The sequence below is a fragment of the Etheostoma spectabile genome, chromosome 18 (assembly GCF_008692095.1).
Source record: "Etheostoma spectabile isolate EspeVRDwgs_2016 chromosome 18, UIUC_Espe_1.0, whole genome shotgun sequence".
NCBI classification, from domain to species: Eukaryota; Metazoa; Chordata; class Actinopteri; order Perciformes; family Percidae; genus Etheostoma; species Etheostoma spectabile.
In genome coordinates this window covers 26,489,156-26,505,329 of record NC_045750.1, presented here as the reverse complement: position 1 = coordinate 26,505,329, position 16,174 = coordinate 26,489,156, and the positions used below count along the sequence as shown (strand labels likewise).

Below are 16,174 nucleotides of genomic sequence, written 5' to 3'. Positions count from 1 at the left end.
AGTGTGTGTGTGTGTGTGTGTGTGTGTGTGTGTGTGTGTGTGTCTGTGTGTGTGTGATGTGGTGAATGTGAAGATGAACTGCTACCTCCTGTCAGCTCTATCCACTGAAAAGAAATAAGAGGAGAAATCAGGCCAATCACAACAGCTGGTCAGTCTGACGTCATGCTGCCTCATTACTATTCATGAGCTGGGTAAAGGATGCTGATAGCCATGCTCTCACCGGCTAGCTGTTAGCCAATCAGTGTCAAGCAGCTTAGCTCGTTGAATATTAATGAGTACCGACACAAATTTTGCTGAGTCTTCCTGCAGGCAAAGTAATACGTGTGGCAGGGCATCTTTTAATAAATCAAGAAAACAATCAAACGGACAGAAGAAACACGCCGCTCTCCTAGCGTTGTGTGTGTGTCTCTCTCTCTCTCTCTCTCTCTCTCTCTCTCTCTCTCTCTCTCTCGCTTTTGTCATGCAGTTATTTCATCCTGGCTCATGTCAGGTTTCTTCCCACCTTGGGGCTGTAGTTTGGGCTCTGTTCCAACAACACGGCCCGGCATTACCTGTGAAACACAGCTCAACTGCTTTTGATGTATGTCGAGCATATAATGGCACACTCTTTTACCCTCTCTCTCCTCGCTCTTCCCCCTTCTTCGCTAAACCAGCCCCGCACAGCTTCCCACTCTCCCATCTCGGCCTCCAGTGAGTGTTTTGTAATTTAAGCCGAAGCACATATAGGGGCTGAAACTGTAGCATAATGTGAACCTTCTGTTTTTTCTCACTCTGTTGGAACCATTTTATTTTAGATTTTTTGCCTCCTGATGCCAGAGTGTCTCTTGCTTTGTAATGTAGAAAAACACAGAAGATTTATGCCGGCTCATATTCATGCTCCGTAAATCATATTGATCTGAAACGGCCCCTATTTGATGTGACTGTTGTGAGAAGTCAGTGAATTAGTTGAGTCGTCAGAAACTCCTCCCTGCCTACGGAGCTAGAACAGTAACAGTAGCCTGTGGTATTGAAAATAAAATTTGGCATTAAAACAACAAATTTTGGCACTGAAAAACGTTGAACTGATATATTAAAAACATCAAAAAGTAATAATCTCACAGTGCTACATTATTTCACTGTGACGTTTGTTTGCATTATGATAGGTTTTCCAATGTCAATTTAAATTTTTTTCTTGATGTCTTTTCAGTGACACTTTTTTTTTACACTGTCAAGATTTTTTCAATGGGACTGGTTTTCAATTTCAACTTTCTGTCACTGCTTTGGCGTGGGGGGAGGGCCCTGAGGGGAGGGACAAAGGGCGTGTTTTATGGGTAATTTACATAGGCTACTGGCGAGAGACCACACCCCCACAGAAATCCTCACAGATCTGCAATGTCTCCCAAAGGTTCACCTGGAACCTCCAAATCTCAAGTAAAGCTTTTTATATGACTTTTCTTTGAACAAATTTTGACTCAGACTAGACACCCAAATTCCTCCAAGGGGATAAAGTATCTATTTATTTATATATCTATCCAAACTCATAGTACCGTAAATGCCAGTAAAAGATGATGAGAAAGGAGGTGAAGCATATTTTCTCTCTACCTCGCGGCTGCTGAAAGTCCCTCTGATCTCTGTTAAGTACATATTTTGGACTCTTGAGAACGTTTCATTACTTGTGTCAGTTTAGTGGCACAGTGAGCACTGCCCCATCAAATACTAAACGGCAATTTACATATCGACAAATGTGTAGTGGAAAATGTTACTTTTGAGAAGTTAAGAAGACTACTTTTTGTATTGTTTTTTTTCCTTCTTTTTTCCAATTCATAATGTAATTCTCATGTTTCCTCATTTTATTTTTTCACTGACTGTATACTTTCACTGGAACACAGTTTTCAGCCGTTTCATTTTCCCCTGCAGTCTCTGTCCTTCTCCTCCCCCACTCGGCGCCGCTCGTTTGGAATGGAAACAGCTCTCCGGCTCACTTTCTGAGAAATTATTATTATTTTTTTTATGAAATAGTCCAGTCTAAAAGAACAGAGATCCATATTGTAGTACATTGATTCTCAGTTATTTATTTTACTCAGATACCAGATGAACAGCATCTCGCCAACATTTAGCCTGGGTGTAGTCTAGTCCTCCTCACTCAGAGCCCCGTCCAACCGGGCTCTCTGTGGGAACACGGCAGCCGTCTTTTTTTCTGTCAATGCTTGATTTTTAGAGCTTTCTACAATCCTGCTTTCTCTTTTGAGGACCATGTGTTCCTGAAAACATAGGCTGGATCACGTAGAACCACATTTGCAACAATGTGTTTAACTGAAGATTGCACCAGTTTGGGAAATATGCTTTTGCACTTTTTCTGGCTGTTTAGATCAATATCAATTATCCTGGTGGAGCCAGAAGACCGTCTCTTAGCTTAGCTTAGCATAAAGACAAGAAATGGCCTGTAGGTGATCACCTACCACTGTTCTACAGCTCATTAATTTACGTGTTATATCCTGTCAAAAATGCCCTATATGTGCAGTGATGGAGTCTCCCGTTGCGGGACCTATCTCCACAGCGCTGCAGTATGGGCAGGCCACACACCAACTATCTATTCTGGGATAGGGGAACATGATTGACCTTTGGTAAGATGTCGCAATTATTGAACTTAATAAAACAGTGAACAAGTTAAACAAATCAACAGTGAAAATACTGTGAAATTTCCCTCCTGTACTCTTCCTGTTCTAAATTCAGAACACAAGACAGAATAAGAGTTTACTTACAAAACGTAATCTGCAAAAATAATCATTTTCTTGATTATTCTGTTTTTGTGATTGTTAGGAGGCAGAATCGTAATCACATTAAAAATGATTAATTCATTTAATTGCACAGCCTCACAGCTCATACACCTCCTTTAGCCTAACATTCCTTCTCTTTTGTTTTCTTCTTCTCCCTCAGAGGAGTGACAGTGTCCCTGCCAGGCCCGCTGGGAGAGGACCATGGCCCTGAGCAATGTGTGTGGCGACCCTGTCGCCCTGAGCAACGGAGGGCACCATCCTCTCAGTGCCAACGGAAATGCCCCCCCGAACACCAGCATGGGGGTCTGCGGCGGCCGGGACCCTTTCACCGCCGCCAATAGCGGCGACTGCATCACCGCAGACGGACACGAAGAGGTTATATCGAAGGACGCGCCGTCCAAAGATCAGCAGAGATCGCATGTGGTCCAGAGAACAAGCAGGCCGAGCCAAAACGGCGTGGTCAAACAGAACGGCTCCCTGAGGGACCTTCCTCCATCCAAATCCCCCCCCGCCAGTGTAGACTCCCAGCGGCTGGCCAAACGCCACCTTTGCTCTTCTCCCACCCTCTCTCTGTCCTCGTCCTCCCCTTCTCTCCAGCCCCCGCCACTCTGCTGCCAGCACTGTCACTTCCATTCCTCCCTGTGCTGCCCCCGTGGTCAGCCGGAGTGCCCCGGCTCCATTCCCCAACCTGGGACCCCTTCATCCTGCCCGTGTTGCCTCTCCACCTGCACATACTCTCAGCCCCACCCTGCTCACCCATCCTCCCCTCTCTGTCTCCAACACCACCATCAGCAGCGCTGGCAGGAGCACCTCCAGAACCAGACACCTGGAATCAGGTAAGGGAAGGGCTCTGTTAATATTCTTTCCCTAATAGATTAGTTCTCAGTTTACTTTAAAGCGTTACTCAGTATTAATTTGCCAAACATAGTGGGCTTTGTCTTAGCGTCTGAAATGTTTAACTAAATCAGCTGTGAAATAGTCTGAGACACATAAGTGTGTTTTGTGTCCTGTAGGACTTTTTTGTTGTTGTCTTGGTCTGCATTCAGACCAAAACAAGGGATCCAGCGATTTTGCGAAGGGTAGTGCGGCGGTGTTGAGTGTCACTGGAACGGCCCATTTGCGTGACGTCCTGTTGTGTACTTTAACCCCTCCACGTCGCACAAGTAGACTTTATATTTCACAATTACTGTTTTCCGTCAGATCGTTTTATAGAGCAAGTCTGACCGCACTTGAAGGCAGCTTCATTTCAGAAGTGAAAGAAAGAAAGAAAGAAAGAAAGAAAGAAAGAAAGAAAGAAAATAAATGAGAGACTGGGCTGCTTTGTTGTTGCAAAACAGTCTGTTGCTGTTACACCAACTCCCGGGAGTTCAGTGCTGTGTGTTTGGTGTTTCCCCTCATAGTGTTTTAAAGTGTTCTTGTTGCAGCAATAGAGGCAGTGATGTTTCCTGTGTACGTGTACGGAGACTCTCACACCCACTCAGAACACACGATTGGCCATCGCAGCATTTCGTGTGTGTGTGTGTGTGTGTGTGTGTGTTGCTAATTCTGTGTAATTGAAAGGGGCGTGCTCAAAATAATAGCGGTTATTTCAATTAGTGAGCTGATTGATTCTGTGAAGAAACAGGTGTCAGTTGTTGTCAAATGTTGTGCATGCTGGTTATAGTGCATTTCACACTGAAATACTCAACAAAATCCAGACATTGCTCTGAGGAACAGCGGACTTTGATTAAAAAAGTTAATTGGAGAGGGGAAAACATATAAAGAAGTGCAGAAGATTATAGGCTGCTCAGCCAAAAGGATTTCAAATGTCTTGAATTGGCATCCAAAGCCTGAACAACGTGGAGAAAAACAGCCAACTACCATTGGAATGGATGGAAATGACAAAGGCTCAACCAATGATCAGCTCCAGGAAAATCAAAGAAGACTTAAAGTTACCTGTGAGTACTGTTACAATCAGAAGAAGGCTATGTGAAGCAAAGCTATCAGCTAGAAGCCCCCCCCGCAAAGTGCCATTGCTGAAAAAAGACATGTACTAAATGTACCAAAGGAGAAATGGAGCAACATTCGGACATTAGACTGATGAGAGCTAAATTGTTCTTTTTGGGTCTAGGGGCCGCAGACAGTTTGTCCGACGCATGGTGGTTATGGAATGTTTGTCATGCTGTGGTGTTGGGCCTATTTATCTCATACCAGGGATCATGGATCAGTTTTAATACATCAAAATACTTGAAGAGTTCATGTTGCCTTAAGATGAAGAGGAAATATCTTTGAAATGGGTCTTTCAATCAGACAGTGACCCGAAACACAGCAGTAAGGAGCAAAGTCCTGGTTCCAGATGAACCAGATGGATGTTATGGAGTGGCCATAGAACATAGAACACTTGTGCGGTGACATCCAAAATGCTGTTTGAGGCCAAACCCAGTAATGCAGAGGAATTATGGGATGTAGTTCAATGGTCCTGAGCTGGAATACCTGTTCACAGGTGGCAGAAGTTGGTCGACTCCATGCAACCCAGATGTGAAGCAGTTCTCAGAATCAATGGTTATGCAACTAAATATTAGTGCAGTGATTCAGAGTGAAGCAAACCCTTGAGAGATTTTTCAGTTCATACAGTAAATGTTTAAGTTTGTAAAGAAAAGTGTGTGTGTGTGTTTTCACTGACTACAAACATATCCCCAGTTTGGGCAACAGAGGGTCTGTCACTCCCCTCCAGGCCCCCATAACTCCCTCCCTTTGCCCCCATGCTTAATAACATGTCCCATCCATGTTTTGGGATGGCGTTAGGCCTGGAATGCAGCAGGAGGTGGTTCTGGCTGTTGGGGACCATGATACATACGGGCAATATTTTGAAGAAAAGCAGGAAGGTTATTTTACCAACAGCTTTCTCCAAATAGAGGCCTGTCATGGTATGGGTTACACCACCATGTTGGAAGAATGACAGCAAATGAAGGGTTGCCGCAGTCACTGACTGAAGGAACTTAATAATGAACCTTTTACCCGTTGAGTAATATAAATAATACTAACTTCACTTAATGATTTTACTAACCCATAGCCATTTCAGGTGCCACCAAGTCTTGTTCAAATTGACTTTAATGCTACAAACTTTGGTTTTATTGACACTCTATAAAAATGACGGGAGTGCTCCTTGTAACAGTTGGAAATCGCGTTTTAAACATTCAAACCAGGCCGGAGTAGTCCTTCTAAGACTATAGCAACGGTGGAAGAAGCTTTCAGATCCTTTTCTAAAGTAAAAGTACAGATACCACACTGCAAAATGCTCTTACATGTCCTGCATTGAAAATGTCACTTGCAGTATTAAAAGTACTCACTGCAGAAAAATCCTTAATGGCCTCATCCTTTCAGCTAGACTTGTACCATGTATTGTTTAATTTATTATAACACTTTGTATTTCATAAACTACATGTGGTTTGTGTGCAAAAATCTAGTAAGTAACTGTGTAGTGGAGTACAATATTTCTCTCTGAAATGTAGCAGAGTAGAAAGTGGCGAGCTGAACCAATCACATTGGTGTTTCTGTTTACAATAGTATTCATTTCTAGATTTATTCAGTACATATCCATGTCCTACACTTATGAAACCACTGTATATTCTGCACTTACTGCTATTGCACTTCTGGTTAGACCTAAACTGCATTTTGTTGCCTTGTACCTGTACCTGTGTAATGACAGGAAAGTTTAATCTAATCTAATTTGATCTAATCTGATCTGATTTGAGGTGAGCTAAACAGATGACGACAGTGTAATCTACCAGTTAGCTCCACTGGTAGCTAAGCGTGTGGGGCTCTGGATACGTCACCCCGTCTGTTGTTGTGATTGGACGTAGTGTATTCAATAACATGCAGTGAGATGTTCAAATGCATGCTAGGTCCCGCCCCTCGAGATGGGCGACTTTCATTACTCGATGCCAGACACTTAATCCTTTCGGATTTGGGTCTGGTTTTTGAGGTTATGGAATTGGTACTTTAGTACAGTACTTGAGTAAATGTACTTAGTAACATTCGACCACTGCACTGTAGCATGTGTGGTGTGTGTGTCTAGAGTTGTTGTGTTTGTCAAACTGCAATTAGAATGAAGCAGAAGCTTCTGAAAACAGGCAAAGCTTCTTTATGTGGAGATCATAAGTACATCCGTTACATATAGAAGCTCAACTTTAGACCTACGGTTGATGAAATTGGGGCTTATTTGTCTTCCGTTCTCTGTCGTATTTTAGTTAATTTTATTTTATAATTTTAAGTTTTATGTGGTTTGTGTTTTGACCCCCCTGGCTGTGATACAAACAGCCCAAGCAAAGTACAGCCACCACAGAGAGAAATATTTTTTATTAAAGAAAACCTGCATGCAAGCGCACTCATGGCGACCATGCTTTCTCCAGGCAAGGCAGAATGTCAGCATGGAACTCATTTGTTGACGTTCAAGTGATCCACATTTAGTGAGTTGGTTCTTTCCCTTTCACACCGAAGCCACAGGCCTCCCACCGCATTTCAAACTGGAACCATTTAATGCCTTGCATAATCATTTGCATAATCCTATATTTACCATCTCTACAGAGAAGGGTATATAGGCAGGGGGCAGAAGTAACTATTTACTTCTGTGTTGCTCCTTGTTATGGTAGCAGCCCGTTGTGGGGGAATCTGATTTGTATGAGACTCTATTTCTTCTCACTTCTCACCGTGGAATTTTCCTCGCTGAAATTAAGCCCGATCTCCCCTCATAACTTTCATTAGAGCGAGGGACGCTGTGGGTGGCGCTGAAAGCCGGGGTTTGTGCAGCCACAGTGGGAACGTACTGTACACCAAACCTGGTCCTGCTCACAAATGAAACCCTGGGTGGGCAGAAAGAGGCAAAACAGGGTTGTGTTGCAGGCCTGTAGATGCATTCACCCACATCTGTGGTTATTTCTTCTCCCTGCTCCTAGTCACTTTCATTATGATATTTCTTTCAGTTTTTCCTCTCACTCTATTATCACTTTATTTTTTCATCTCTCTCTCTCTCTCTCTCTCTCTCTCTCTCTGTGTCCCTCCCTCCTTCGTCTCCTGTTCCACACCAGAATGGAGAGCAGATGTGGCGTGGGACGTTTGCGTCTCTAATGTTGAACCACTCTCTTATTTACCAAACAGGTCCCTCTTGTTCAGCGATGACAGGTTTGAATTACAGGGCCGGGGTTTGCTCCAACACTGCATCCCCAAGTCCCCCCTCTTCCTGTACAGTTTGTGTGTGCGTGTGCGTGTGCGTGTGCGTGTGTGTGTGTGTGTGTGTGTGTGCGTGCGTGTGTGTGCGCGCGTCAGATGGTGAGATTAAACCTATGAAACAATATACCTCAGTTGTGTAGTTTTAGCCATAATTCCAGACGTTAACAACAACCTTCAGACTTCGTCTCCTTTTTCCTCCAGTCCTCCACCCCTGTACTGTGGGCTGCTGAAGTTCAGTCACAACTTACACACACACACACACACACAAACACACGGACCAAAAACCAAGATACCACATATTCCTAATACCCTCCATAATTTGAGTGTGTGGAGTCAGACAAGATGGTGTCAGATGTCGGTTTGATGGGCTTTGGGGCTGTGATCTGCCAGATTAGCCGAGGGATTACATCTGTGATCACATCACACTTACATCTCACACTCACACACACTGCTAAATTGTAACTTGAGCTCTTTTTGGGGAGACCCTTTTTATGTGCGTTTCACAACAGGGGATTTTTATGCCTCCTGTTCTCGGCTTCACAAAACATGAATCCATTCCCCAAGATTAGCCCGTACTAATGTTTCTATTTTAAGACCGATCAAAAGCCTTTTGGGTCTTACACCTTTATGAAATAAACCAAATATTTTGGACAAAGCGAGGCACAGCTCAGCAGTTTCTGTACAGATTCCGCCATCCACAGTTTATCTTTGTCTTTTTTTCACTCTGGGTCTGTTAAAAGTATTAAGACCATGTCTGTGTCTCCGCTTTAAGATTATCTCTTGGAGACGTTTTATGTGTATTATTTAAGATCGGACAGAAACAGTGTGTCCTTGGGATGTCAGCTGTTTGGCCCGGGTCAGCTCAGTGTGTGCCAGCAAGTTTAAAGGCTTCAGGTGAAAGCTTTTAAGCCAAAGTCCTGTGGGGGAAATGGCTGGATCCTATTTCCCCGATGCTCTGGCTAGTTCTTTGAGAAGTTTTACCAATGGCTGTGTGTCAGATTTGATTATATGTCTTTCTGTTTTACACTTGAGTATGTTAAAGGCAGAGTGGTTGCTAAAATGAATGAACAAAGTTTTGTGTCCACAAAGGAAGGAGATGTTAGCTTTCTATCTGTATCTGTGATTGAAGTTTTAAGCTTTTTTGGAAGTAGGGCTGCAACTAACGGTTATTTTTATAGTCAATTAATCTGTTGATTATTTTCACAATTAATTGTTTGGTCTATAAAATGTCAGAAAATGTCGATAAAATGAATGTGGATCAGTGTTTCCCGAAGCCTGAGACAACGTCTTGAAATGTCTTGTTTAGTCCACAACTCAAAGATATTCAGTTCACTGTCACTGAGGTTTTGGTTTTAAAAGTTCCTTTATTGGACCATTTTCAAATCACAGAATAACCAACAAACAGACAAAAAAACAACTAAACAAATACAACCAATACAAAAAAAGACTGTTACATTTCCATTCAAAACCTGAGCACCAGATGGCCAGTTTCGCCGTAGCAAACGAAAATTCAACAGGACGTGAACAGCTTTCTTAGTCTTTGTATAACGTGGACCAAAAATAAACAACTCCAAAGAAAAGACCTCCCCTAAACCCTGAACCCACCTTTTAGTGATCCCCAGCACTGTCACTGAGGAGTCAAGAAACTAGAACATATTCCCACTTAAGAAACTCAGAGACCTTTTTTATATGACAAATAACTCCAATGTCCCTGAGGGCTACACTTACATTGCTATGTTTTGGTTTAAAAACTGCTTTTCTTTTGCTACCATTACACCTCACGTTCATACTGCCGTGGCATCTCAGAGCCCTTAAAGCAGAGACATTTGAAAACACTTCTGACCCTGTTTTGGTTTGGAGTCTTCGTGGCTGTGTTGCCGTCGGCTGTAAACAGAAGCCTTTGGCAACACCAACACTGACACCAGTGGAGTACACATGCTGCCTGCTGTTTACCCCGGCACGCGTTGGCCCAGTATACCAGAAGGTTGATGAGATATGCGGTTTGGGCGTGTTAGTTTAAACGCAGATAAGGTTCCGCCGGATGTCCCTCATTTCGGCCAGATGTCCCTTACCTTCCGCTTCCTTTGTGTTGGAATTTTAAACTCGAATGGATTTTTGAGGACTATGGTTACCTAAAACAACCTTTAAACATACGCATGTTCTACCAAAACAAGTTCCTTCTTGAGGCTCAATGGTGCCGTCCCTGGGCTTAGCCCCGCCCAAGACGATTGTGATTGGTTTAAAGAAATGCCAATAAACCAGAGTGGTCGAGCCAGAATCAATGCGAGATTCGCCCAACACACTCCATATGTAGCGTCAGGGCTCCGGAGGTTCACCTAACCTGCTTCTACCTGCACCCTGACCCTGCAGCAGCCACCACACAGATCACTGACACTCAACTATCCGGGTTAACGTTGAGTATTTACCCTCCCCCCTGCTTTTGTGGAGCATTATCTTTCTGCTCTCTTCACCAATGCCTCTCCCAACAGCTCTTGTTGTTTATGGCAACCACACGTTTGGTTCAGATTCATGCCTTGTCAGACAGCAAGAATTCCTCTCTCCCTCCCTCCCCACGCTGTCTCAGGAAAAGGTCAGCTTTTATTATCTTAAGCAAGAAAGAATTTTACAGTATTTGTAGGTGCTGGGTGTTTTGGTTGCTATGACACATGGGGGGGGGAATGTATAAAAATATGACATCTCCAAAGTGTGGAGTGGATCATCGTGTGTAATTCAGCAACTTTTTATCCCGTGGATGGGCGCCAACCTTTTTGCAGGAACATATGTCTGCACAGTGTTGACCTGTCTGAGCGGTGCAGTGTTTGCCAGAATATCAAAATCAAGACTTTTGACCTCCTTTCTTTTGTCTCCCTCGTACTTTCGCTCTCTGTGAGACAGCTGCAAGCCTCAACCAGCAGGCGTCTGTCTGAAAGTGATCTGTGTTTCAGGGTGTCAGCCTGACGAGGCTTTGCACATTATAAAGAATAGCAACTGTTGGCGAGGCCTTTGGGTCGGGGGCAAAGTGACGGGTTTCCTAATCATCTGAACCTATGTAGATTAGTGTCATCTTTTTTTTATAGTTCTAGAATGTTTCTAAAATAAAGAAACTGCATGGGGAAGAATGGGAATTTCAGTTGTTTTTAAAGATTACTTTTACGACTATAGAATTTGATAGTACACCACACTAGGGCTGCAACTAACTTATGAATTATTTTTATTGTCGATTCAATCCCGCAATTATTTTAACATGTTTGGTCTATAAAATGTCAGAACAATTTCCCACAGCCCAAGATGATGTCCTGCAATGTCTTGTTTTGGTACAAAGACACATAGTTTTGACAGTCAGTCATAACTGGAAAAGAACGTAAAAAAATTATTCTAGGAATAGATAACAATGCCTTTTAAAACTGTTAAAGTGCTCATATTCTGCTCATTTTAGGTTCATAATTGTATTCAGAGGTTGTATCAGAATAGGTTTACATGGTTTAATTAAAAAAAATATTTTTGTTGTACTGCACATTGCTGCAGCTCCTCTTTTCACCCTGTGTGTTGAGCTCTCTGTTTTAGCTCCAGAGTGAGGCATCTCACTTCTGTTACATCTTTGTTGGGAGTTGCTCATGTGCAGTACCTAGATAAGGACTACTAGCCAGTCAGGAGCAGAGTATGAGGTCTGACAGTACCTAGGTAAGGACTACTAGCCAGTCAGGAGCAGAGTATGAGGGTCCTGACAGTACCTAGGTAAGGATACTAGCCAGTCAGGAGAGAGTATGAGGGCCGACAGTACCTGGTAAGGACTACGCCAGTCAGGAGCAGTATTGAGGGCCCTGACAGTACCTAGGTAAGGTACTCAGCCAGTCAGAAGCAGAGTATGAGGCCCGACAGTACCTAGGTAAGGACTACTAGCCAGTCAGAAGCAGAGTATGAGGGCAAACAAAACAGTGTTTTCTGATGGGAGCTCTAGGGGCTTTTTGACTTTGTAAACCTATAACATGCACAAAAAAGATATATAACACAATAAAGGGAAGGGGAAAAGCCACAAAACATAATATGAACACTTTAAAGCTTTAGTGCATGGTTTTGGCCACCTCCATGAGGAATTCTAAGTAATGACAACACAACTGTTGCTGTGTCCATATGATTCAAGCCTCCCGTGATTGTGCACTGCCCCCCTGCCCCCCACACTCAGCTTACACAGAGCTATTTGTGAAATGTTAGCTAAGTGACTCGTCTTATTTGAAGTAGGTGCCTTAGCTTTGCGGAACTGAATGTGGAGGAGAAACTTCCGAGTGCCAGTGACCGCGTTCGCTCGTGTTCCCTGCTCCATGGTCGTTGTCTTTGTGTCCGTCGGACTTCTTTTTTTAGCCGGCAGTATTAACAGATGCCTGTGGGAGGAAGCCGATGGATCTTTGGTGCAGCAGCAGCTGGAACCCATTGGTTCCACCTCTGGAGGTCTTCTAAGTAACCCCGCTGTTCTCACTGGCCACACATACCCACCTAATGTCGGCTTGCTTACTCCTCAACCGTGCAGTGTGAGGTTGGCAGGTTTTAGAAGGATTTCTGGATTTGGTTGTTCTGGCCAGGCACAATCCTTCATCTGGAACGGAGACTCCTGCTGGCACTCCCCGTCTGTCATAGACTACAATCTGACTTGGAGTAGAGTATTTGTACTAGGGGTGTGGGGGGGGGGGATTGGAAATTGTATGTATCTTGATTTCTTTTTTTGCAAAGATTTAAAAAAAAAATCTTTATTTTTACAAGTGATTCACCAACATATTTTCGGGCTATACGGTTCCGCTGATGGTGACTACATCGTATCCGTTTCCAGCAAAACAGACCAAAAGCAGAAAATCCACGTTATGTACTTCTTTACATATGAAATAAATGTCAAACTTACATGTGATATGCATTCTTTACAATTAGTTTTTAGAAATGTCTCATGATATAGTGTCTCTAGAAGTGTTCTATTCAACTTTGCTTTTCTTGAAAAAGGAAACGAAAAGGAAAATACTTAACACTTCTAGAATTGCAATAAATGAAAATCGCATTACAAATGGAATCGGCACCCATGTGTCGTGAAAGAATTGAATCGGCACATAAGCATATTGTCCCAGCCCTAATTTGTACTCATCGCATTAATGGTAACAGTTATAGCATAGGCTCCCAAATGAGTTTCTCGCCCTTAAACACTTAAAAACCACAATCTTGTCACGTGGAGGTCTTTCGGGAGCTTTCTAACCCTAACCCAGCTGCTGCACATCCTTGCATGTGTTCTGCTTCAGGTTTGTGAGCTTAAAGTCATAAAGACAAGGCGAGGAGCAGCCATAATAAACACGTCACACTGACTGACAGCTTGTAACTATTGGCTACAGTGCTGAAATCCTGTATGCCCGGAATTTGTGTGTGCCCGTATTTCACTTCCAAGAATTTAAGGGAATGGCAGGTGCAGCCAAAAAAAAGGCCATGCTCACCAGTGGACACACATACATGCAGACATGAAAACACACAGGCCCTGATTTATCAAACTAACGTAGAAACCAGTGCAGAAATCATCTTACGACAGGCTTGACGTGGGATTCATGAAACGTTTGTATCACACCAATCAGCGTAAGAGTGTATACATTGATCGTAGCCTCCGCTCACGTCCATATTGATAAATGCAGATCTTTGCATGGAAATGAGCATACGCCAATTTTACGTTTGTTTTGGTTAAAATTGGCCAGTGGCTCTTCCCTTTTTTATTGCTCCAGAATATAGATGGATGTAAGGCTGAAACAATGAGTCAATTACATAAGAAGGGGATTTTGAAGCTCCTTTCCACTTCAGTTGGAGATGGCCGTAGTTGTAGTTAAAAAGTTAAAAGCAGGTGTTTATTTTTAGAGGCATGCCAGCCACTGTGGCTGCTGGACATGAAAGGCTGTTTTCATGCTTTAGTTACCATAGCAAATCATTTAATTATAGATTACAACTCACAAATTCATAGCACCATAGGCATGCATGTTAATGTGAAAACAATAAGTGGAAGCTTCTGGTTATTCTTCATACTAACATGTAACATCCAGACATGGCTGATCATATACATGATGCCTTATGCTTACTGTAGGTACGCTGAGATGTAAAGAAATGCATAATGGAACTCTAGATGGCAGTTACTACACTTGTGTTGCCATGAAATGTCCAATGTCTCTGTCTCTCTGCTGATAATGAGAGGAGCGTGTCCCCGGCCGACCTCCATTTGAGCAGCCCAGGCCTGTTCCAGTGTTTATTGGAGGCCCATTAGAAACGTGATGCCCTGTGAATCACACTGTGTTAACTGCTGCAGTTAATACCCCTCCGAACATCTAGCTTTTCCGTAACTTGTTATCCACACTTACATATCTGCGTCCTAATGCAACGTTGGCTTTCAGATTAGTTTCTTCTGAGAAATTCTATTTTAAGATTTCTTTTGTTTTCTTTTGTCACATTTTTTGAGGCTAGTCAGTCACTGTTGAAAGCGTCCCTGTGTATTGAGTTATAGGTTTACAAGCGTTTACACTGGTGGATTTTATTGCTTGTTTACGGAAACCGCCGCTCCTCTAATTTGATCCTCATTCATTTTCAGGCCATTTTGTTAGACAACCCAAATGTGACATGCTACTTAAAAGACCCTATTTAGACTTTTATTGTCTGCACATGAATATAGACAAACTTCAAGAGTCCATATTCAAGCATTAGAAGTGTTTATTGAACTGTCTCAACTTCACAAGCTGTTAACACTGATTTAGTTTTATCCCCTACCCCCTTTTGCGTGTATTTAATATTTACGGATATATTAATGTCATCCTACCATACACTTAGGCTCTTTTTGGATATAAGAGTCTTTGTATAAATATACACACACAGACCTTCTTATCAGGCACAGTGCAGTATCTCTCTGCCTTTCCAGCGCTGGTAGTCTGGAGCTATTTCACGGCTTGGTCGAGTCTCTAATTGTGTGCAGCGTTCCAGCGAGGCACTAATCAGGCCGAGGCGGGCCCAGCAGCCTGGAGGTTGACAGTAATTGCTCGTGCTCCGACTTGAAGGCCTAGTTCATGAAGTATTTACCCGCCCGTCTATTGACAGTTTGCCCTCTCCCCCCCGCCGCCGTTTTGAACCCTCATCTTGAACCCTGCCGGCACACATACACACTCCGGTACAACAACACACACATACAGACTTGTGCACATTCATTGGTTAGTATGGTCACATTTAGTCAATGAAGAAATTTGTCAAGTTTAGTCAGCATTTTATGTTCCCTGGTCTTTATTCATTTTAAAAGAAAGTTTCACAATCTCACCTCTACTCTGGTGTAAGTTCTTTTTTTGGTGTAATATTTCAAACAATTTCCATTAGACCTTGACCTTTTGAAAATACCTAAAACTTGTCAGATATTTCTGAGCAAAGTGCAAGGGGAGTTTAAGAAGAAAAATGAGAGACTGAATTCAGGAGGACGTTTTCTGCATGCTAATGATGCGCTTTGGAGCGCCCTGGGGGCTCACCTGGTTGGGGCGTGCGCCCCATAAGCAGAGGCCCGTTCATTGACACGCAGCCAGGTTTGATTCCGACCCACGGCCCTGTGCTGCATGTCATCCCCGTCTCTGTCCCCACTTTCCTGTCTACAGCTGTCCTATCGAATAAGGACCATAAAGGCCAAAAAACAGTAAAAAGTAATATACTAAAGTACCCATTTGGGCTGCACTATGAGGAAATATATATATATATATATATATATATATATATATATATATATATATATATATATATATATATACATATGCGGTAAAGTTGTTGAATGTTGCGATAACAAAATAACTTGCCATAAATAAACAGATATTAAAATGTACTCAGTTGTGCGTTTCTGCTGCTTTCAATTTCTGCTCAAATATAACAAATTGCTTGTTGAATTTAATACAAAAGGAAATCATTTCCAACAAAGACAAAACATAAAATCTGACAGTTGGTGTTGAAAAAATTACCGTCCTTTTTATCTGAGACACGACTGAGTAAAAATGCGGTTTTTGTGACGAGACAACACTGCCGAGGTCTCTCAACACAGCTCCACCGACCGGAAGGGCACGCAAGCAAAGTGGGATAAAGAGAGGAAGGCTAACGTTACGCTACGTCCTTATGCTCCTTATGCATTAGCTCAGGCTAAACTGCAAAATCAGGATTTTCACTGTAACAACAGCGCTGCGCAA

At 42.9% G+C, this 16,174-nt stretch overlaps 1 protein-coding gene across 1 annotated transcript in view; it reads left to right on the top strand.

The window, feature by feature from the left end:
• Window positions 1-2,916: 2,916 nt before the first annotated feature.
• Window positions 2,917-16,174, top strand: part of disp1 (dispatched homolog 1 (Drosophila)) — a gene marked incomplete at its 5' end in the record, with an annotated part of 28,762 nt that continues 15,504 nt past the window's right edge. Inside the window, 1 exon segment of the mRNA XM_032542928.1 lies at window positions 2,917-3,592. Within this exon segment, the coding sequence (XP_032398819.1) occupies window positions 2,958-3,592 (635 nt within the window).